The sequence below is a fragment of the Typha angustifolia genome, chromosome 8 (genome assembly GCF_048772165.1).
Source record: "Typha angustifolia cultivar Huaian chromosome 8, ASM4877216v1, whole genome shotgun sequence".
Lineage (NCBI taxonomy): Eukaryota > Viridiplantae > Streptophyta > Magnoliopsida > Poales > Typhaceae > Typha > Typha angustifolia.
This window is the reverse complement of record NC_133246.1, coordinates 5,598,731-5,620,505: the sequence shown is the minus strand read 5'-3', so window position 1 is coordinate 5,620,505 and position 21,775 is coordinate 5,598,731. Positions and strand designations below refer to the sequence as shown.

Here is a 21,775-nt window from a genome sequence, read left to right as displayed (position 1 = left end):
CTATTACTCTTTTTAATTTAAATACTAAAATTGATCTATTTTATTATAGCTCTAAGTAAAACGCTTGATCGTTGAGTATTTTACTTAAAACGATAATAAGATCAGTATTTTCTTATGTAAAATACTAATGTTTCTATTAAAATGCCTTACATAATGCTTAATATCCCTTAGCTTAGAAATGTGATTATTTAGAAAAAAATACTTAACGGTTAATTATTTTACTATTAGGGCTATAATATATCAGACCCAGTTTAGTATTTAAAGTTTGAGAGTAATCTATTTTGGTAAATAAATTTTTAACATAGATATAGCTCGGTCAAAAACTCTGCATTTAAACAAGAGATGCAAAATTTTATTTGCGAGCTAACTTAAACATCAGAAAGAGCTCCACAAAGGATTAATCATGAGCCTAATGAATCGAGTGAGATTATGCTTATTGTAATTTGATCTAGTATTAGTTGTGCTTTGTGGTGAAAAACAAAGAGACAAGGAAAAGTTTCTCTTCTTGTATATGTAGGAGTGAAAATGGATCGAATACGGATCGGATAGTGCTCAACCCATATCCGGATCGGATATTGGACGGATATCAAAATTTAAAACAATATCCTAACTAAACGGATACGGATAATTTTCAGATAAAGGATCGGATCTTAAACAGATATTGATTGAATTTAAAATAATTATAATATTTTATTTAAATATAATTAATAAAAAATTATTAAGAGTTTTACAATAAATAATTTTTTGTATGTCAAATATATAAATTTAGAGAAATTAATCTCTATAAATAATATATAACGTATTATTAGTAATAATATTAATATTTACTATTTAAATAAGCAAACTAAAAACTGTAAATCATTTAAAAAAATATCCGGGTAAACGGATATCCGATATCCGTATCTGAATCCGAAAAATATATCCGACCCGTATCCAAATTTTTTTCAAAAATTCTATCCGTATTCGAATCTGAATCCGAATCCGAATCGGATAGAAATTTTTTATCCGAATCCGATCCGAGTCGGGTCGGATAGCGGGTCGAGTCGGAGTTAATCCGACCCATTTTCACCCCTATGTATATGACGACTTACATTTTCTTTTTCTTAAGAAAGAAATTACCAAGAATGTTTCTTTACTAAAGTAATATACCAAGAATATTCTTTATAAAGTAATCAGTGATACTCCTTTTGCTACTATAAAAGTTGAGTCAAATTGTTAGACAGTTTGGAACCAACCATTTCAAATAAAAAGGGCTATCAGCTCTATTATGTATGTCACTGAATGATAGTACATTATGCATTCCATATTAGTGGCATAGTCACATATAACCAAGAGTGTACTAATGACTAAACTTTATAGTATATTCATTGTAATTGAAAATTTGTATTTTTCAAATATAATTTTATTTATTTAATGTATCTAAATTCTATTTATGAGGTCTAGATAGATATAAATAAACTCAAAGAATAAAATTAAATTTCAAGTTAGAGCTCTAATCAACAGAAAAAAATGGTTAGAAGATATATGACAAAAAAATTTCATGTATAAAATATTTAAAAATAGTTCTAACAGATTAAGATTGAATATAAATAATAATAAAAATTTCCAAGAAGTGTTAGAAGATCAATTTGCATTACTATCAAAGACAATGTTTATATATAAATTATATATATATATATATAAGTAAGCCAGAGTCTTTTATTGTTAATTAAAAAATAAAATACAATTAAGTTGATAAATACTAGCTATAAATAAATAAATTTATTTATGCAGACTTGTATCTGTCCCATTCCAGCTGCAAATTGTACATTGGAATCTAAGTACCACCTCAGCTATCAGGACATTGGCCGCTTGCTAATGGGCCCCACTACTCCAGATCCAAGAACTGTGCCGCACGTGTCTCATCCACAGCTGATGTCTAGCGTAAGCAACGTATTTTTATGTGATACGGCCGGGAGACGTAACACCCTCCTTTTTATCGCCTTTCTTTTTCTTTTTCTTTTATCTTCCTCCTCCTTTTCTTTTCTTGTACCTTTCGATTTTTAACATTAAAATTAATAATTAGCATGGGATATGATGGGCATGTGACCGGATAACTGTAAAGGGGATAAAGTAACGGACTCCTTTCGACGCCGTTTACTTGACCACCACGCGAGCTATTAATATTAATATATCCTACTCTTTTCTTTTTTATCTGACCGCCTGAGGAGCCGTCTGCAGCCTGGCTGACGTTACTTGTGCCGTTGACGGCAGGTAAAAGTTTACCGTTATATAAAACGTGGCACTTTGTGACAGAAGAATCTCACGCCCAAATTCACACCGTCCGTCAAACGGCCAATAAGATGTCAGGTTATATTTTATATATACATATATACCCGTTATTCAGTTCTGGAATTCGGGGATATTATAAATAAATCTACTATCCGTGTCTATATTGAATAATAATAATAATATCTGGTCCGCCTTCCAAGCTGAGGTGGCAGAATTTGATGGGCACCAAACAAAACGTGATTGTGTGGAATAGTCTCAGATATTTATTATATTTTTGTCATGCTTTGCATTGCATTGCTGGATAGCCATACGTACAAGAGATTGGGTCTTGGAATCTCTATCTAGGAGATAAAAAGATTAAAGTAATGTACTCTTCTTCCATTAATCGTTTTCTAACTTTATACAGGTCCTCACCTATTATTATTAGAAAAGAGTGATGTATCCAATGTGAAAGATCTCAATTATTCCAATAGGAAAGATGTTTCATTTGAAAGTGTTTAGGCTTTATGAAATTTCCGTGAGCCCTAACAAGCTTTGTCCTCTCTGCTCTCATCATAAGGAATCTCGGCAGCACCTACTGACAGAGTGCACTAGAGCCAAGTGTCTCCGGTGGGATTTAAACGTGATGTTGTCGATTGTTATTTTTAAATATGTTTCATAGTTGTGAGATACAAAAAGTGATATATAAATTCGGTAGAATATCTAATTTGATTATAAAATTAAAAAATTAAAAACTATCACCCTACTGTAGTCTGTAGACCACCTAGGAGAGATGGAAATAAAACTCATCATAAATAACGTCCTTTTCGCACAAAAATATCAAACTCCTATGTCAGCGTCCGATTAGATCGACTCATCAAACAGTAATCAAAGTGGGGGAAAATAAAATTATTTGAAATCCACAGCCGTTCACGTTTTAGATTCTTGTTGGGCGGTCACGTGGTCCACTCAACGACCCCTTAGCCACCGTGGACCACCGAGATGGATGATCTCACCAAATGACACGTGTCTGTGTAGAGAGTTATAGTGTGGGGTCATATGTCAACTGTCTCAAAGCAAAGAAATATTAGGACTCCGGACCACTGCGCGGATGTAGCAGCCGTCCGATGACGATCAGAATCTAAACCAACGGTGGGTATTTGATTTGTGGGGGAGATATCCCAGTCGAGAGCTAGCCGACACGAGCCGTTGGGCTACAAGACAAGCGGCGAGCCGAATACTGATAACTGACGGCGACGTCAGGAAATCGTCGGCGCCGTGAAGTCCTACCGTTATCTCGTATAAAAGAGGCCACCTAAGAGCTCTTCCCTCCCCTGGTTCCCCTCACCGCTCGAGATCGAGATCGAGAGAGAGAGAGAGAGAGAGAGAGAGAGAGAGAGAGAGAGAGAGAGAGGTAGAGGCGATGGAGTCGCCGGAGACGAAGGATTCCGGCGAAAGGGGGATAGTGGAGCGGATCAGGTCGGGGGAGGAGGAGATCAGGATCGAAGCGGCGAGGGAGATCCGGAGGTTGACGAAGACGTCGTCGAGGAATCGGAGGAAGCTGTCGGAAGCGGTGGAGCCACTCGTGCAGATGCTTCACTCCGGAAGCGTGGATGCCAGCGAGGCGGCGATCCTTGCCCTCCTTAATCTTGCCGTTAAGGATGAAAGGTTCGGCCTTTCTAGTTCTTTCTATAAAATTTGTTTTTTTGGGGTATAATTTTATTTAATTTCCATTTAACTTTAGAGTATGGGTTGTGTTCTTCGGCATGATTAATGTTTTAGTTTTTCCCCTTTTCTGATTGTTTGTGCGTGTGTTGGTGTGAAATGGTTGCTAATTGTGTCATCTCAAGGTTGAGAATTATGAAGGATTTTTAGATGATGGTGTTGTATTTCGCCTTCTATGATGGTGATAAATCGTTGCGTTGGAGGATCTATGGGATTAATTTCCTACGTGTGAGATCTTATTGATTTGACTCGTGCTCTTTTACTTCGAAGATCTGATGATCTTGAAGGATAGCACCTGCACCCTAGAATCAAAATTACTCCTACTCTGTGATAAATAACAGTAATTAATTATGGAAGTTTCTTAATTAAATCTAAGTAGATAGGAATAGGGACTACCTAGGCTTTGGAGGTGTGTGGAACATTGGTTGAAGATTAAACAGTCTCACTGCAGGGATGATCATTGATTGTTTTCAGGATCTAACTGCAGACCGGTGACACTTCTGTCGCTCCATTTTTTGCATGAATAGCCAGTGTATTCAAACCAGCGTGCCCATTGCAAGAGAAAGAGAAGAATTGAAAAGTCTAAACGGAAAGTTCCAAAACATAGATCTATTTTGTTGTTCTTACCCTTTAAGGAGAGTTGGTCCTAAAAAAGGGACATCTGTATGCTAGTATGTTCCTATATTTATGTGGGAGAGATGGCAAGTTAGGTTAGTTCACTTTGTAGCTGCTCTCCACTTTTGTAAATCTTCTTCCTTCCTAACCTATGGGAATGAAATTATTTATTCTCTTATAAAATTGCCCTTTTACTCCCTTTTCACTCTCCATTTGTTTATCTGGACAAATCATATGTTTAAGGATTTAAGAAGTATAAAAGTCTCATATTTTGTAACCAAGAGCTCCTGCAGAGATAGCAGAACTCAATCTTTTATGAGTCCACATTAGCGCTACATCTTGTCCTGAGCTATATATGGAGTTACTCCAAATCTGCAAATCCAGGAGTGAATTGCAGCTTTCAGCGACCCTTCCTTTTAGCTTTCAGGACTTGTTAGTTTCAACTTAACCTAGATGTCAATAGTTGTGCAGTACCTTGTTTCTCTCATATGTTTTTATTCTCTGCCGGAATCTATATTTCTGTTTAACATTTGACTGGCAGTCAATATTTGGTTGATGAACTCAAAGATTATGTTCTATCTTGGTTAGATTTCTTTCTCAAATTTTTACATTTTTTGGCAATTCTTTTCAACTCCATAAAATGAGAAGAGGAACAATTCTTTCTCTTGAGATGAGAAGATGCAGGGTTCTTTAATCTTGATTACATTTAGGTTGGTATATTGGCTGTTCAATGATTCTCTGAAGAGGATTTAACCTGTTTATATGGTAACAGTCACTTGGCTTAACTTTTTGGGATAACAAAGAGCAAGTTTATTGTCTTGCAGTTCAATATCCATACTTGGACAGTGGGAACCCAGCTTGTATGTATTAGGAACACAACCAAGTAGAATAGGCCCAATACTTGTAGCTAGGTCTTCACACATGTTGTCAGTTTTCTATGTTCACAGTTGTTATCGTTGTCTCAATATAAGACTTGGAGGGCAATTATTAGAGGATCAATGCCATATTAATATCAGGGCACAAAGTTTGAGCTTTGGCATACTGTTTCTTGATGTAAATAGCTATTTCAGTATGATGTGATCCAGCAAAGCACTGTTACAGACAGAAATCCAAGAGATGGTTTTCCATCCAGAGTTCCTTGCTGTTAAATATGTCTATTGTTTCTGTTGCATTGTATATAAGCCATGTGTAGATAGATGTCTGGGTGGAAGATGCTCATGAAAGATCACTTTTAGCATTGAACATATAGCTACTTCTAAGGAAAAGGGTACTTAGTCAATTGCCCAACTACATGGTGCCTTTCATGCTTCTTTATTTGGTATGTACTGTTGACTATCAAGTGTTTGATGATTGAACTTTCAATATTGTCTTAGCCCTCTTAGTTTTTCTCTGTAACCATTTAATGTTTTAACTGTTGTCTACTATGGCATCGCTACTGTTATTTTTCCTAAACCTGTCATAATTTTTATCTACAGGAACAAGATAAGGATTGTGGATGCTGGTGCACTTGAACCACTTTTTGGTTTCTTACAGTCCATAAATCTGAACATACAGGAGTACGCAACTGCCACTCTTCTAACTCTCTCTGCTTCATCGAGCAACAAAGCAACTATTGGTACCTCTGGTGCAATCCCTCTCCTCATGAAGATCCTTGCAGATGGAAATCCACAAGCTAAAATTGATGCAGTTATGGCTCTCTACAATCTATCCACCATCACAGATAACCTAAAGGTTATCCTCTCACTCCAACCTATTCCCCTTCTAGTTGACATACTGAAGGACTGCAACAAATCATCCAAAACAGCTGAAAAGTGCTGTGCACTTCTGGAATCATTGATGGGTTTTGAAGAAGCTAGGACAGCTCTGACTTCTGAGGACGGCGGAGTTCTCACTGTCGTGGAAGTTCTCGAAGAAGGCTCTCAACAGGGTAGAGAGCATGCTGTCGGTACACTCCTGAGCATGTGTGAGGTTGACAGATGCAGATATAGAGAGGTTATTCTCAATGAAGGAGTGATTCCCGGTCTTCTAGAGCTCACAGTTCATGGGACACCCAAATCCAGATTGAAGGCGCATGCGCTTCTTGAGCTGCTGAGGAATTCCCCATATCCAAGATCACAGTTTCATGCAGACACCCTTGAAAACATTGTGACCAGCATTGTGTCTCATATAGATGGCGAGGACTGTGCAGGAAAAGCAAAGAAGATGTTGGCTGAAATGGTTCAAGTCAGCATGGAGCAGAGCTGGAGGCATTTGCAGCAAAGGGCTTTTGTTTGCACCCCTACCAAGATGCCCGTCGGTAACTGCCCTTCTGAGGTATCCTCGAAGTAGATCCAGTTTGTCTTCCTACACAATGTTCCATCATATGGATGATCAAATTTATGATGGAGAAAATAATATGATAGCAAGATGATGCCAGTCCAGGCCTGTGATGGTTCGCAGTGACTGGTAAAAAATGTTAATAGTTATAGTTAGGTCTTTGTGTTGTCTTTACTTTGTGGATGTTTTATCAGGTTAAGTGCTTATAGAAAAATAAACATTCAGCTGTTTGTGCTGATAGCTTGATACTTTCATTAATTCTAGTGATCTTTGCTTCTGTTTTAGTTTGAGTTTGTACTTGGGAGCATGCCACTTATTCCTTTCATAGTACTGGTAGAAATATCAGATGAACTGAAGTACTTCTTCCATTGTTTGAAAGCAAACCATCAACCAATATTCCTCATATTAGACAGTGTTCTTCCAAATTATGATATTGCCTCATTATCTTCAGTTCTTAATATATCAATACTTGGACATTGCATAGGTACAAGTTTGCTAAATATTTTACCAAGAGATTAAACAGAGTGATATATACCAGGTAGAACATATCTATTGCTGGAGTACCCAGCACACTCTTATTCTGCCCAAAGATAATGGAGAATAGCATATCAACCACAAATAACAAAAGCAAAAGTCAAAGACTAAGTGCCAAAAATTGTTTAGGGTATACAAGCTCTCCCAAGAGAATCTCTCAAAACCTATCATAGTAATTTAAAAACATGAGATAATTATACCTAAATCTCATGAACTATTGCTCCACAATATTTTTTTGTGGCACTTTGATCCCTCAACCCCATATATATCTCTTACCCAATTGACTATGTTTAGACGAAAAGGAACAAATGTTATTTTACTCTCAGTTGCTCTCTCTCTCTCTCTCTCTCTCTCTCTCTCTCTCTCTCTCTCTCTCTCTTTCTTTTATAATAAAAATATCAAAGCAGACAGAGGCATTTAGAAAATTTTATATAGATGAGACAGTCAATATGTCGCAAAAAATAAATTAGGAGATTTATATAAAAGCAAACAATAATTCATGCAATTTTGGTATACTTATCTCTAAAAGAAATAACACATCTACTCTAGACAAAATATAAATTTTCACTGGTTTATGGGCCAACATACTAATTAGAGTTCCTCTCCCTTTCAGCATCTCACAGTAGTTAAAACCTAACTGAAACCAATATAATTAAAACCTTCCCAGTTTCTAGACAGAGTAGTTGGTTGAAGGTAAGAAGATCCAAGGGATTGATAAGTGATAGATAACCAAGCTGTTCACAGTAATTGCCCAGCAACTGCTATCTCTTGAGGTTTTTATTTCACTTGTTATAAAATATAAATAGAACCATACAACACATCTCAGGAACACACAAGATAGAGTCTTTCCATAGATATCTTCTTTAAATTATTTTATGTGTAATATAAATTCGGCAAAACTTTATATATATATATATATATCGAACCAACTAATAGCTAATCCTCTTGAAAATATCTCTCAAGATAGCTAGATTCTAATTGCTAGTTCTAAATATAAACCCCAACATTGGGGTATAATATGGCTTGATGAGATTAATAGATCCCTAACCCAACAAATCTGGGCCCACAACTAAAACAAATTAGCCACACAAATCAATTGACAAATAGAAAATATAAAGAAAAGATAAGATACTATCAATTTTTTCTTTTGAATTAATTTACTTAAAAGTATGTCCTTGTGGATAACAATGGGTAGCTTACGTTATAGATCCTACATTAGAAAAGATAAGATACTATTCTCGACTAAAAGAAAAAAAGAAAGTCAACAATAATAGCGTATAGAGAAATAATATTTTTCTATGATGTAGAATAATATCTAATGGATAACTTATATCAAAGTGGAACTTGTATACTTTTCTATTATTCCCTGCTTCTGGAGTTGTCAGACAAAAGATGAAGTTCTTCCTTGTTAAAATATGTTATATGAAAAATAAAAATGGAATTATATCCTCTCCACATAACTATAGTATTTTGAGTTTGGTGTTAAGCTTTTATATGACATTTTCTTTCAAAGCAAGAATCTTTAGTAATAAATTTTTGATAAATCCTACAAAATTGGGTACTTCTATCTCGGTCATTTTCATATTGTCCACTCTAAATTTATTTGATATTAAATCTGATTTTTAAACAAATTTTATATTAAAAATATTAACTGTATCTATTATGAGTATATAAATGGAGGGATGATCGATGCAAGATCGGTGAATAATTTCGATCTATTTGTGATACATTTTTGCTACAAATTCTTTTCTCTATTTATTTTTGTTTTCCATTTCTTAACTTTCCTGCTTTTGTTACTTCTACTATTATAGATAGAAGAGCATCTGACTAGCAAATACGCTAGGTTTTAGATCTTAATCTTGAATAATTGCAAGAGTGGTTCTATTTGTGATATCATCTAACTAGCAAAATACAACTGTTCTTAGAGAGATACTAAGATTCTGATAGGTGTTATTATTCAATAAGACAAGTAAAACAATAATTGGTGTTATTGTTCACTAAGATTATGAGTTGATCTTAGTGACTATACGTGGAAATTCGGACGTATATAAATGTGATAAGCTTCTTTTGTTTAATGTTTCCTATAACAAAATGTTTATCCTATTAATTTCTTGTGATAATTACACTTCATCTCCCGTAGTTTAGCCCCATTATATGAAACCTCTCGGTACTTTCAACTTAAGCATTTAACCCCGGATCAAAGTATAATCATTTGACCATATTTTTCCACTATAAGACTATATTTATATAACAAAAATATCTCACTATTACTTAACATGTGGGAATAACAATCGCAAGAACATAGCGGAGGCAAGGTGAAATTTCTCTAATTTCTTCTTTTCTTTGTCATATTCTACCATTTCTATCACTTGTGATGCCCAATCCTAAAAATCATATTTATTGGATTAGTGAACTAATAAAACTTGAAATGTAATTAACTCAGTAAAAACTAGTTGACCGGAACTGTGCAACTCGGATGTATTTTTGCAAGTAGACTGATTTGCTCAGATTTTAAAAATTATCTAGTTATATATCTTGCATATTCGCTGTTCTATTATTTATCCTAAGAGTATAATCTAGTCCTAAAATTAAAATAATTATATTTAAAGTTAAAAGTATAATTATTTAACGATAATTAAGATATAATTTTGTAATAATCATGTGATTTGATGTCTTTAAACCTAAATATTTGTTAAAATTGGCTAAATAACAAAAGAAATGCAATTGTATTGCTTTTATAGATTTTCTTTTAGTTTTTAAAATTCTTTTTAGAACTATAAATATATTATTTAAATATTTAAAATGATCCCAAGTGAGATCCACCAAGAATGGAAGATGACATCTAAAAGAAAGGATAACCTCTTAGAATGGATGGTGATGACTTATCAAATTCTTTAATACTTATAGCACTTTTATGATGCTTATGAATATTCTTATTCTTAGATTTTTTATTGGCTAATTTCTTGTGGTCTTCTTTGACGACACTTTGATATATAGAATTAATAATAAATAACATATGAAGTATCTCTTTAAAGTTTTTAAGGTGCTAAAGGAGAAAAAGTCATATGCTAAAAATGTGAATTCTTGCAAGTAGCTTTTATCTTCTTGGGTTACGTTATCTTTGCACAAAAGCATCAAGATAGACCCCTTCAAAGATCCAAGCTTTTATCTACATGGCATGTATATACTATAGTTCATGACATCGAGAGTTTTTATAGTGTCGGTTTAGCTATGATTGCACCTGTTATGGATTGTATGTAGGATGATAAAAAGCTCCACTTCTTCTACTTTTATTGCTATTTCCTCGAAAGCTTTGAGGTAGAATAGTTCTCCAAATATTGGCAAAAGTGCAATTTTTAACTAAGAAAGTAAATCTATTGCATTCTTTAGTCCAAAGTTGCACAATTCTCACAAATACTAACTACTTTGCCTATGACAAAGAAATTTATGCTCTTATTTGAGCTTTCAAACATAACATCGTTATCTCTTTTTGGATCGTAAAGCCTTGAAAGCATCTGCATAGCAAACTCATCAAGTTTTGCTAGTGTTAAAGATCAAAATCGTATCTAAGGAGACTTAACATATTTTAGAGTTCTTAAGAAAATAATTGAATTAAAATGCAACAACAAAGCTAATGAAATATTGTTTAAATGTGCATTCTAAAGATAAAGGAATTAAGAAAGATGAATTTGGTTAGACTTTTGTCAACTTTAATCATTTATTAAGTAGTAGTGCAAATTTACAAGAAGAACCTTTATAATGTCATCACAAGCTAAATAAGTCTTTAATTTTGAAGATAATAATTAACTAGATTGGCATATTATACAAAATCTAGAGATTTGTTGGATATTTCCAAGAATAATAATAATGACAATGATATTGAGATATATTTTTCTAATTTAGCTCATGATAACCTAAATTGATAGCATTGAAACTAAGTGGATATGAATAGATATATACTTGACATAATAATTAATGCACATTTATAATTGAACAATATCAAAGATCAAGATCTAATTAATGATTCAAGTTTTGATGATGTAGATGACAACGAAGTCACGTCTTCTCTAACTAACGTTAGCCGAGGTTCTTTATCCTCTTGTTATCTCTTATGACTTTGATTAAGTCACATATATTTTTAATTCACTTTCTTTATATGCTGTCTATTAATCCAAGTTTTTATGATTTAATTACAAATGGGGTTACATATATAATATATATAGTTTCTAGTGCATTGATCGCATATGTTAAATAAATACATGTTATATGCATGCTCTACAAAAGTAGTGGAGCTATTAGAGAGGAGTAAAATATGGCTCTTAGTTGGAGATAGCTAACTATGTGTTAACCTTTTGAAGTTCATGATAAGTAATGTTGAAATATTCTCACATAGTTGTTGGTCTTATTATAGTCGTGTTATTACCAACTTTTGAGATACTCATAGAACAAATTATTCATATAAGTAGGTTAACAAAAACATTTTCACAATTGTTTACCTCCATCACATAGTGACATGGACTTACTAAAGAGAAAACTCCTTGTTTCTTGAACCTTGGAAGAGGTAGACCTTGAGTACAAACTAATTGATCTAAAACAAACAGACTGATGAGTGCCCGCGATACTTAGGAGTCAAATTTGATCGACTTTCGGAGATATTGGGCTCGATGGATTAAATCTATTTAGTTTTTAATTAATTAATATGTTTCTTATGTAAGCCTTTAAGGCAAGTTTAGTTATATTATGTAAGTCTTTAAGATAAGTCCAATTAAGTCATATAAGCTTTTAAACAAATTATAGTTTGAGTCATGTACGTTTTTAGAGTTAATCCTAGTAGGATTTATTGTACCCGACCTTTATATATATGAGAGATTGGACTTGTTTATTTAATTATTCAAGCATTGAGAAATTATTGAGTTTAGCTAATTTATTATTATCGTATTTATTATTTTATTGTAGTCGTTAGATCGTCTTTATCTTCGTAATAGTAGATCTTACTCGTAGAACCTTTACAATCTTTCAAATCTTAGACACCACCTTCCTCCATAAGCCATCTTATCTTATGAACGTTCACCATCACCGTTGGTTGTCCGTCACCCTCCAATAACCGTCACAACGTTGGAGAATTACTAATCTGTCTAGTTCTAATTTTCCTCCACTATTGTAATTTTATCTTTTCATTTTAACCTTAGAATTAGGTGAAACCAAAATTATTAGATCCACGACTTCGGAAGCTTCTTCTCTTACATCTAGATCATTCTAGATTTGATTCTTAACACATCGATGATAATAGGAGAAACTCCATTCTTGACTTGCCCTTTAAAAAGTATTCAATCCTCAAGCCCTTCCTTACAAATTGGCCACACCAATTTCAATCTAATTAATATAATCCATTTCCCTCGTGCCTCTACAAATCATATTTTTGTTAGTGGATTTTGTCCGGACGATAATTGTTATTTTATACCTACCGGTTGTTGGCTCTGATACCATGTTTATGCTTTAGGTTGGTTAACATATTAAGTCTAATCTTAGTAAATCATATAAATTAATACAAGTGTTGTCTAATTGTTTACAGAAAATTTAAGAGAGTACCAGAGTTGGTAGATATATTTTCTCATAATCATGGAGGTTATGAGATTGACTCTTAGTGACGCACATAGCTTAAAGCCTAGACTAGACAGCTTACTATATTAACTAAAGTTTGATAGAGTCTAAATGCCTCTATATATCTAAGGAGGTTGACTTTTTGGCCGACTAATAATCTATAATAAATAATAATAAAAAACTCATCATTTTTCTGATACAATAACTTGTTATTTACTAAAATGTCCTCTTTTTTCCTTTTCTCTCTCATCAGTTAGATCTTCTCTACGACCCTTAGCAGTAGGCCATGAAGCCAAAGGACTCTTATGTCTTAATAGGGAGTGTAATTATAATTTAACTAAAAGTTAAAACAGTTGACGTCAGCTGTGGACTCTGATGACGAAAGACTTATCCAGATGCCGGACCTTGGGTCCCGAACTTGGTGCCACTTCACCAACAAAGGACCAAGGGTCCACTGAAATCTGGCCATCCAATCATCATCACACGGCTACCGATAAAGACAATACACCATTCCTTCCTACCCAACGAAGTCAAGATGCCGGTTCTCCAACTTTTTTAATACATTTCCCTTCATCGGATCACTACGAAACCCAAAAAGTACTACGTGGCAGTTTGATATTAGTGGAGGCATGTGCTCCTGTTTGTAGCAAATCATGGGCAAGGTCCGGGGGTGACTTTCACGTGCTTCTCCCACCGATTAATCCGTGAGCGACCGTTCCATCACTCACGTCCAAAAGGTGTCTTTATTTAATGGACGATCCGGATTCAGGAATCATACGTAACGAAGTCTTGGTAACCGTCGATAAAAAGAGGCAACGGACCGTGCGGTGTAACGCCAACGGAGGCCACGAAACGGCGTTATTAAAGAGAAGACAAAAAGGACTGCAGAGGACAGAAGCAGCGAACACTCCCTCTCTCTCTATCTCGGACGATCGCGATCCCGTTCTTTGTTGTCGTGCATCGATCAAGTTTGGGATCTAAAGCGGTAGATTCGAAAGTGGTTTCGCAGTGTTGGGAAAGTGGTTTCGCAGTAAAAGATCGGGCGGAGAGCTTTCGATCGACCTCCGTGGCGGCGGACTTGGCTTAGAGGTGAGATTTGGACTCCCCGAGATGCTTCTGCTTCGAAATCGTCGTTCTCTTTGGATATTCAAGTGATTCTTGGGCTTCTATTGTTCGGTGGACTCGTGACTAGATTTGTTCTACGTTTTAGTTTCTTCCATCTCATTTATCCAATGGCTATTTGATGATGCTGAAATCGTATGTTTTGAACTGGTTTTGGTCGGAGAGACGCAGTTATTTGTGCATTTTTTTTGTAACGGGAAACGTTGATCTACTATATTATGTGACTTTTGCTTCACTTTTTGGATAAGATTTGGTTCAGAGTATCTGTATTCCGATGCAGGAGGAAAGAGGATTTCTTCTTTTTTTTTGAATCTACAGGAAGTTGGTGGAATTGATAACAAAGTTGGTTGTCGCGTAACTTTTGCAGGTGCTTCGGTACATGTGAAACTCTTATTGGCTAATCGATGGCAGGGGAAGTCGAAGATTGCCTCACCTATCAGGTTTGTTCCTCTATTTTGCAATTTCTTTCTTATTTAGGTGTGAGATAAAGTAGATCGAGAGATTTGTGCAAATCTATTTCTTTGGTTTACTTGTAAGACCTGCACTGCATTATAGTTACTTGCCGAGGTTTATGATGACATGAAGAGGCTAAATTTACACCCATAAAGATCTAGACGACAAAGATCTTAGAATGCCTGAGCAGGATAATTCAAATGTTGTGTGGACCCAAGAACTAGTGGCATGTGTGATTTATGCAATTTATGTTGAGGCCACCTTGTCATTACTGTAGTATTTTTTATGATGCAACCTATTCATCTAAAACTCCTAGTACCCAAAATTGTTACTACAGTTAGGAGGCAAGGCATTAGGCTAGTTTCTTCCAACTTACTATAGACACAGTTTCTGTGAATCAAAGCTTTTACTTATTTCCACTGACTTATAATTCTTTGGGTCTAAAAGACCTGATTATCTGATTAATATTTTGAACATACTCTAACTTGCTCTTGCTTGAGTTGCTCCTAAATTTCTCTCTTTTAGTTTATAATATGCTGAAATTCACAGGCTGATAATTTGCCCACTGGATCTATATCATTTGGACGCTTTGAAGCTGAATCATTATCTTGGGAAAGGAGATCATCATTTTCTCACAACAAATATCTTGAGGAGGTCGAGAAGTGCTCTACACCTGGTTCCGTTACACAAAAGAAAGCATATTTTGAAGCTCACTTCAAGAAGAAAGCTTTGCTGAATCAGGCTTCATTAGGGAGTCAAAGTGACACTGAATGTCAAACAGCTGAAAATGATAGTCAAGAACATCCATACCACATTGAAGACTTTGTAAATGAATGTAACAGAGAGCAGTGTCATTTTGTTTACTCTGATGAAATGCCAACTATCTCATATGAGCAGGAAAGTGTGGAATATGAACAAGAAGAGGTGATCTCACAATCTGAATTACTGTCAAAACAAAAACAATGTAGCGATGAGGGTGTCACAGACCCTGGTACCGAAGTTCTAAATAATGCTGGTACAATTGAAGGTCAGTCTGAATGTCATATGCTTCCATCAGATAAGGATGACATACATGTAATTACAGATCAGAAGCCTGAAAATGAGGGTGGGGCTGCAGAAGAATCAACAGAAAAGAGAGGCATCTCAGCTAAGAATATTGCAATTACAAAAAAGGAGGCCCCTAGATATAAGAAAATTGAGAGATCATCTAGGGTAAGATCGCAAATGCTATTCCTTACTACTATTTGGATTAGCAGGCCATGTGCACACTGTTTCTTTTTCCGTTTGCTTCGTAGAAATTACTTTCAAAAATTTATCATCATACTTGCTATAGTTGACAAAAGTTGTATTCTTAGTTGAAATGCAAAGCTTTTAACTCGGAAGCCTCTTGGAGTGATGCCTATGTGGATTCAATCTGAAGCATTGGCTACAGGAATAGTTTCAAATTTCTGTAAAGCCCAGTCTTGTCATAGTTATTGTGAGAAAGATTGAAGATAGGAACTGGAGTTCTGGAGGATTGTAATCTCCTGGCTATTTTTTTTAGTTTAACATTCAGCCAAAGCCATGGGGTAAAAATTTGGTGTAAAATATTGTGGACCACGATTCAAGGATCCACGGTCAGTTTTGATGATCCAGGGCAAGTCTGACCCTTCGGTAGGTTTGTTATTGGAATCAGTGTGCTCATTATGATTTTCCTGATATTTCTGCAGTGACAATATCACTGAATGTTTTCCTCACTTGTTCCTTTCCTGTTACATTGTCAACTGTCCTTGCCTGTGATGATTGTCTGCCGATGTGATATTACATTGCCTTTCAAACATTGTTTTCACCTCTGATATTAGCAATACTTGTGTAAACATTTAAAGTTTCACTGCTCTACTTGTTAACCTCTTTTACCGCAATCATTGATACTCAGTCACCTTTGCAGCAGCCTCGTATTATTACACATCTTGATACCCACCCTAGGTATACATTGTTTTTTCTCTGGCATCACCAGCAATGTTAGTTTGTCTTAGACACTTATGACGAATAACCTAAATGAGTAAAAGGGCTGCTCTCAGGCCTTGTTGCATGCCATAAATGCTGTGAGTATTTTGTTATTGGGAGCTAGTGCCAGCAAGGAGGCCAACTGATATAAAATTTACATCATGTGATATGTATTTTGATGCATTTTCAATATGGGATGACATTTATATTTTTATTATTTCTACTGTCTTTTCTGTAAGAACTTATTGTTGTGTATGGAACTTTTAATTTAGGCGAGGGAAGCAGTTGACAAATCTTCGAAGGCAAATTTAAGGAGCCCGCTTCCTGTTAGAAATAGTTCAAGAAGACATTTGATGGATGGGTGTTCTTTCTCTTCTGCCAAGATTACCAAAGCATTGGATAAGGTGGAAAGGGAGAAGAAAGTGAAAATTGAATCAGGAACACAGTCGTCTTCAAGGATAGTGCAATCTTCTGTCTCCAAAAATCCGAAGCCAGTGGTATTGACTTGTGCTGCCAATATTTGATATTATTTCGTTATTGTGGCAGATTATTTTACTGGCTCACCAGTGTCTTTTACAAGAACCATATTTTGGAGCTTTGAATAGGTTATATACTTAAATTATTCAAACCTTGATAGAAATTACATAATGATAAAGAGTCTGGATATCACTGGACATAATAATGCATTCAAATTATGGGGAGACAATATAAATTATTTGGTCTTTAAATATCCAGTGAACATATTCAATCCTTCATTTTGTTTCTAACAGGCAATTTTCACGTATTTGTACACAACTTATCATTTGCTAAGTGAGCTTCATTTTGTTTCATTGTTCTTGGTGCTTCACGAATTCTTTCTAAGTAGTTGATCAATCACAGGATTCTGCAAGCACAAAAATTACAGCGAGACATGGGACTAGAAGGTAATGCTCTGTTACCATTACATACTAACACAAAGTTTTTTTACCATTCTTTTGGACCTCTAGGTTTTTTCTTATCCAGGAATATAAAATGATAGTGACTTGGTAAGTTGATATATATTTACAGGGAGAAGGTCGTTAAAGAAAAGAAAGATGTTACTATCCGTAATCCAATTTCTGGGAAATGTGATGTTGAGAACCCTGCACGCAGGTCATTGAACATCTCAGAGAAGTTATTTTCTTTGTTCCTTCTAATTTCCTGAACAAATGTTTATCAACATAGGTCCACAAAGTATTCTAGTTCAGCTATGTCAGAACTGAAGGAAAGTACGGTAGTCTTCAATTTCAAAAGTGATGAAAGGGCTGAGAAAAGAAAAGAGGTAAAATATAACAGTTTCAAGAGTAGTGCAAAGTTGTTTTGTTTTATATTATATTTGACTCATGTTTTGTTCATCTTATCTAGTTCTACACAAAGTTGGAAGAGAAACTTCATGCTAAAGAGGCTGAGATGAATGAGATACAAGCCAGAACGCAGGTCTGCTTTACAATCAATGTGGATGAATTAGAAACTTCTGTTTTTTGGTTTCTCATCATTGAGATTTCTTATTTGTGGTTTTGTTAGGCTCTATCGTTGTCTCTTTTTTCTATCCCTGCTTCTTGCTTTCTCACCAATCTAGTGTTGATTTTGGGAGTTTCCGGTGCCCTCTTGTTGTTTTTTGTTGGTTATCTCTCCAAACTCATGTTTTTTGACTTTTGAGTTTACTGTTCTTTGGTTTGATTTGCACCATTGTCCTTTAGGAGCACTGTTTGTTAGGTTATCAACTTCTTGCTGTACCAGTTACTTTAGACAGATGTGCAAATATCTGACGTTAATCATGATTGAAGCATGGAAAATGTTTGTTGTTTGAATATTTAAAGAGATGAATATCCTATTCATTCTTATCATTTTTTATATTCAACTGCCTATAACTGATGATTTCCAAGTGTTTTGAGCATTCTACATGAAATGTTTTGACCAATGAAGCTCATCATTCTGTTTTGCAGGAAGAAATAGATGCGGAGATAAAACAGCTTCGGAGGAACCTAAACTTCAAAGCAACTCCTATGCCTTCATTCTATCATGAATCCTTACCAAGATTATCTGATGGAAGAAAGGTCTTAACTATTATCACAAATACGTAATATGCTAATTGCTAATATAATCAGGCAAATCAGTAGCACATGGAACTTTGCTTACTTTTTAGTTTTTACGTGTTCTATTGTGCAACATCCTTAAGAATTAATTGCCTACATTCACACACTGAAACAAACCTCTTTTGCATTTTCTTTTTAGAGGTTTAAATATTTAAACAAAATCTTAGATGATGCATGTTACTACTACTTATTACTTGTTACTGTTGATTGTTTTCTTTTCTGTCAGGGTTCTTGTTGCATTGGAGGCAGATGTAAGTCTGTAAAACATGATTTATGTACTACCACAGAAAATCTTGCTGGTTCTCTGGCTTATATTTACATCCTCTTTCAATGTTCAGCACTAGGTTAACATTATTAGGTTTGTTGTGGACTCTCTAAGTAGATATCCATAGTTGATCTAGGATATTTGAGCAGCAACTGGAAAATGAAAACTTACTGCTTTTCTGAACTTGACATGAAAAGCATGTAATAAAATTAAATAGTCAAACTTTTAATTGTTAAGTTCTGCAGTATCTTATGATAGGTAGAGATAAGCTTGGATAGGTGGATATGTACCTTCTGCCAATAGGTAGTCACCAAAGTCACAATCCATTGTGCAGCCGCAGAAGTGTCAGATGTTTTGAGCCAACTAACTCTAGGCAGTTTCTATTTTGTGCTGACAGCTGATCAAAGATTTCTTTAATATTTTCTTGTTCTTAATTTCTGTATCTACTGACTGCTGTATAATTTTGTTTCACTGGTTATCAAGGAGGAAAAAAAATTTACCCAAATAACTTTATGCCCGCAAGACTCCATACCATAGTAACTATTAACAGCTATTAATGATGACCTACAGACAATGCCCAAGAAATCTTCAAGGCTGCAAGCTAGGTGTACAAGTTCTGGATTTAAGATCTCACCACGAGAGATATCACCTGCATCAGCCAGTCTAGCAAATGAAGGTGGACCACCCAATGTTGAATTCAAGAGCCCCATTCATCTGGATCATTCTATTGCACCCAAAAATGGTAGGGGCCTTTCAGTACCAGAAAATGGAACTGATGAAAGCCATGCATCAGAATCTACGAAGAAGAATGAACCTGGGAAGATTGAGGAGAGGGGGAAGATCAACATACGGCAACAGCAAGGAGTTGGAAATGGGAAGAAAGGGGAGGTTAGTAGGGTGAGGAGAAATATAGTGGGGAAGGCTATGAAGGGCATTGTTGGTGGTAATGTAGCAGTCCATGTTGCTTCGTGAGATGCAGGTTTATGCCATTGTTTCATTCATCAACTACATCCAATAAAATGAAAGCTGCAGAAAAGTTGAATATTCTTCCAGTATGGTCATCAAGGTTTTCTGCTGTAGTTGTGTCATTTCAGGTAAATCTTTCTTTCACGTCTGTTGGAGATTCTAGTCATGTTATCTTTTAGCCAGAATGGATAGTTTCTAGTCATTTAAAATCGTGAGTATCATTGTTAATTCTATCTGTAACATATTCTCCACATCGTATGCATGACTTTACCATTCTGATGCAGTAATTTGCACAATTTATCTTCAATGTAAGAACATGTTCTGGTATGTTCCAAAATGAAATGGCTCTTTTGCATATCATCACCCATATTATAGTTGTATCTTGGATAACCTTCTTACGACATACTTGTACGGTTGACTCTGTTTTTGTGTGGAAGAAAAAGCATCTTCTCATCACTTATTACATATGTTCTATCTATATACTTTCTTTTACTTAATGCCCTTTAGATGGTTTTTTTTTCTGCATAGGTGGGAAAAGGGAGGGTAAAAGAAATGAAGAAATGAAGAATATACTTCACGAACAAGAGTATGTGTTCTTTTTTGTCATTTGAATATAAATAAATAAATGTATATACATTCATGCAAGAGAGGAGTCAAATTGCAAATATGTGAGAAAGAGTAGGTCCTTTGTGGTTCCTAAAACGTAGGTGATGATATGCAACATAACTGAAAGTAAGCTTGATGGTGATCAGTAACACGATGGAGAAATTGCAACAAGTATCATATGCTTTGGTATTGGGACCCTAGTTCTGTGCCATGTACCTCTTCCTACTCTTAAACCCCAGTTTGTAGAGATGGCAATAAGATTAGCTTTTATTATAAAGGTGTTTATTGCTGCTTTCACTTTTGTGGAAGTTTTAAGGAGCCTTCCGGCTGTTTGGCTCATTTATCTTGCAGTAAGTCACTTTTCAGTGTTTATTAAAAAAGACTGGCAAAGTTGAGTATGGAGAGTAATTGTCTCCCCTAAGTATTGGAAATGCTATAATTTGGCTGCTATCTTATCAAGTAAATGAAAATGAAAGTTATGATCTTGTCTTTCTTTCTAAGTTTCAGCAGTGAAGCATTATGGTGTTGTATGATTGTAAGAACGTCGTTTATCAGAATGTATATTTTCCGATATGAACAAAGTTATCTTGGTTGGCGATTCTCTGAAACAAATGTGAGATTTAGCAAGCCCATGGAATATGAATAAAGCTTCTTTTTCCTCAGGACTCATACCATTGCGATTCTATACCTACAGAGGAATGACCTGAACGGATGCAGTCCTCCCATGTGCCCATGTAAGAAATAGTCGAAATGTGCCTAAAAGGATGCAAAGCAATTAAATTATACCACCCAAAAGTATACTTTATTGAAAGATATATGCTTTATTTTCTAATACTGTGCTAAATAAATCACCGACGAGTTTAGAGTGTAAAAAAGAAATCTCTTTTCCTTTCTTTCTTTCTTTTTTTATCATGTTTCCACAAACTCTTCCCAGGTGAGAGGCATGGCAGATCTACTAGTGTGATGGAGGATTCTTGGATACTTAAAACTCCTGTTGCCCTGTCACCTATTTTCGTTTAACATTTCTAATCTGGTCTGGGTTGAAATTTGTTTTGGGGAGGATGTCCTCTCTCGAGTCCTTATCCTGTTGGTTGGCCCAGTGCCTCTGGTTTATAGGTTTGCAGCAGGGGCTGGGACCAGTGATGAGTCTAAATGGATGTTTGGCGAATACTTTGGAGAGAGTGGATTGCTTCTCAAATTGAAATGCTCATGTGGAAAGTCA

The 21,775-nt window shown here is 35.2% G+C and overlaps 2 protein-coding genes across 7 annotated transcripts; both read left to right on the top strand.

Moving 5' to 3' along the window:
* The first annotated feature begins 3,541 nt into the window (after window positions 1-3,541).
* On the top strand, window positions 3,542-7,190 carry LOC140765207 (U-box domain-containing protein 45-like). 2 transcript variants are annotated; one of them, XM_073104167.1, is made up of 3 exons: window positions 3,542-3,618; window positions 3,665-3,918; window positions 6,066-7,190. In XM_073104167.1, exons 2-3 carry the CDS (start codon window positions 3,674-3,676, stop codon window positions 6,916-6,918), a joined length of 1,098 nt encoding a protein of 365 aa, XP_072960268.1. In that variant the 5' UTR covers window positions 3,542-3,618; window positions 3,665-3,673; the 3' UTR covers window positions 6,919-7,190. The 2 variants fall into 2 exon arrangements, with proteins under 2 accessions (XP_072960268.1, XP_072960267.1); XM_073104166.1 differs by having other exon boundaries at window positions 3,584-3,918.
* A 6,739-nt stretch (window positions 7,191-13,929) lies between these two features.
* On the top strand, window positions 13,930-21,424 carry LOC140764754 (protein WVD2-like 7). Of its 5 annotated transcripts, XR_012105090.1 has the most exons (12): window positions 13,930-14,130; window positions 14,531-14,603; window positions 15,166-15,828; window positions 16,875-17,099; window positions 17,482-17,525; window positions 17,650-17,733; window positions 17,806-17,902; window positions 17,986-18,057; window positions 18,567-18,677; window positions 19,552-20,075; window positions 20,476-20,533; window positions 21,217-21,424. XR_012105090.1 is itself a non-coding variant. In XM_073103488.1 (10 exons), the coding sequence occupies exons 2-10, from the start codon at window positions 14,568-14,570 to the stop codon at window positions 19,951-19,953; spliced, it is 1,734 nt and encodes a 577-aa protein (XP_072959589.1). In that variant the 5' UTR covers window positions 13,930-14,130; window positions 14,531-14,567; the 3' UTR covers window positions 19,954-20,302. The 5 variants fall into 5 exon arrangements, 1 of the variants encoding a protein (XP_072959589.1); XR_012105091.1 differs by lacking the exon at window positions 20,476-20,533 and having other exon boundaries at window positions 21,217-21,423; XR_012105089.1 differs by lacking the exon at window positions 21,217-21,424 and having other exon boundaries at window positions 20,476-21,045.
* The last annotated feature ends 351 nt before the right edge of the window (window positions 21,425-21,775 follow it).

Bases quoted from the DNA above. Each gene is read 5' to 3' on its own strand.
- LOC140765207 (XM_073104167.1), top strand. From the start codon at position 3,674: ATGGAGTCGCCGGAGACGAAGGATTCCGGCGAAAGGGGGATAGTGGAG. The intron at 3,919-6,065 runs GTTCGGCCTTTC...TTTTATCTACAG, and splicing joins CTTGCCGTTAAGGATGAAAG to GAACAAGATAAGGATTGTGG.
- LOC140764754 (XM_073103488.1), top strand. From the start codon at position 14,568: ATGGCAGGGGAAGTCGAAGATTGCCTCACCTATCAG. The intron at 14,604-15,165 runs GTTTGTTCCTCT...TGAAATTCACAG, and splicing joins AAGATTGCCTCACCTATCAG to GCTGATAATTTGCCCACTGG. The intron at 18,678-19,551 runs GTCTTAACTATT...GATGACCTACAG, and splicing joins GATTATCTGATGGAAGAAAG to ACAATGCCCAAGAAATCTTC.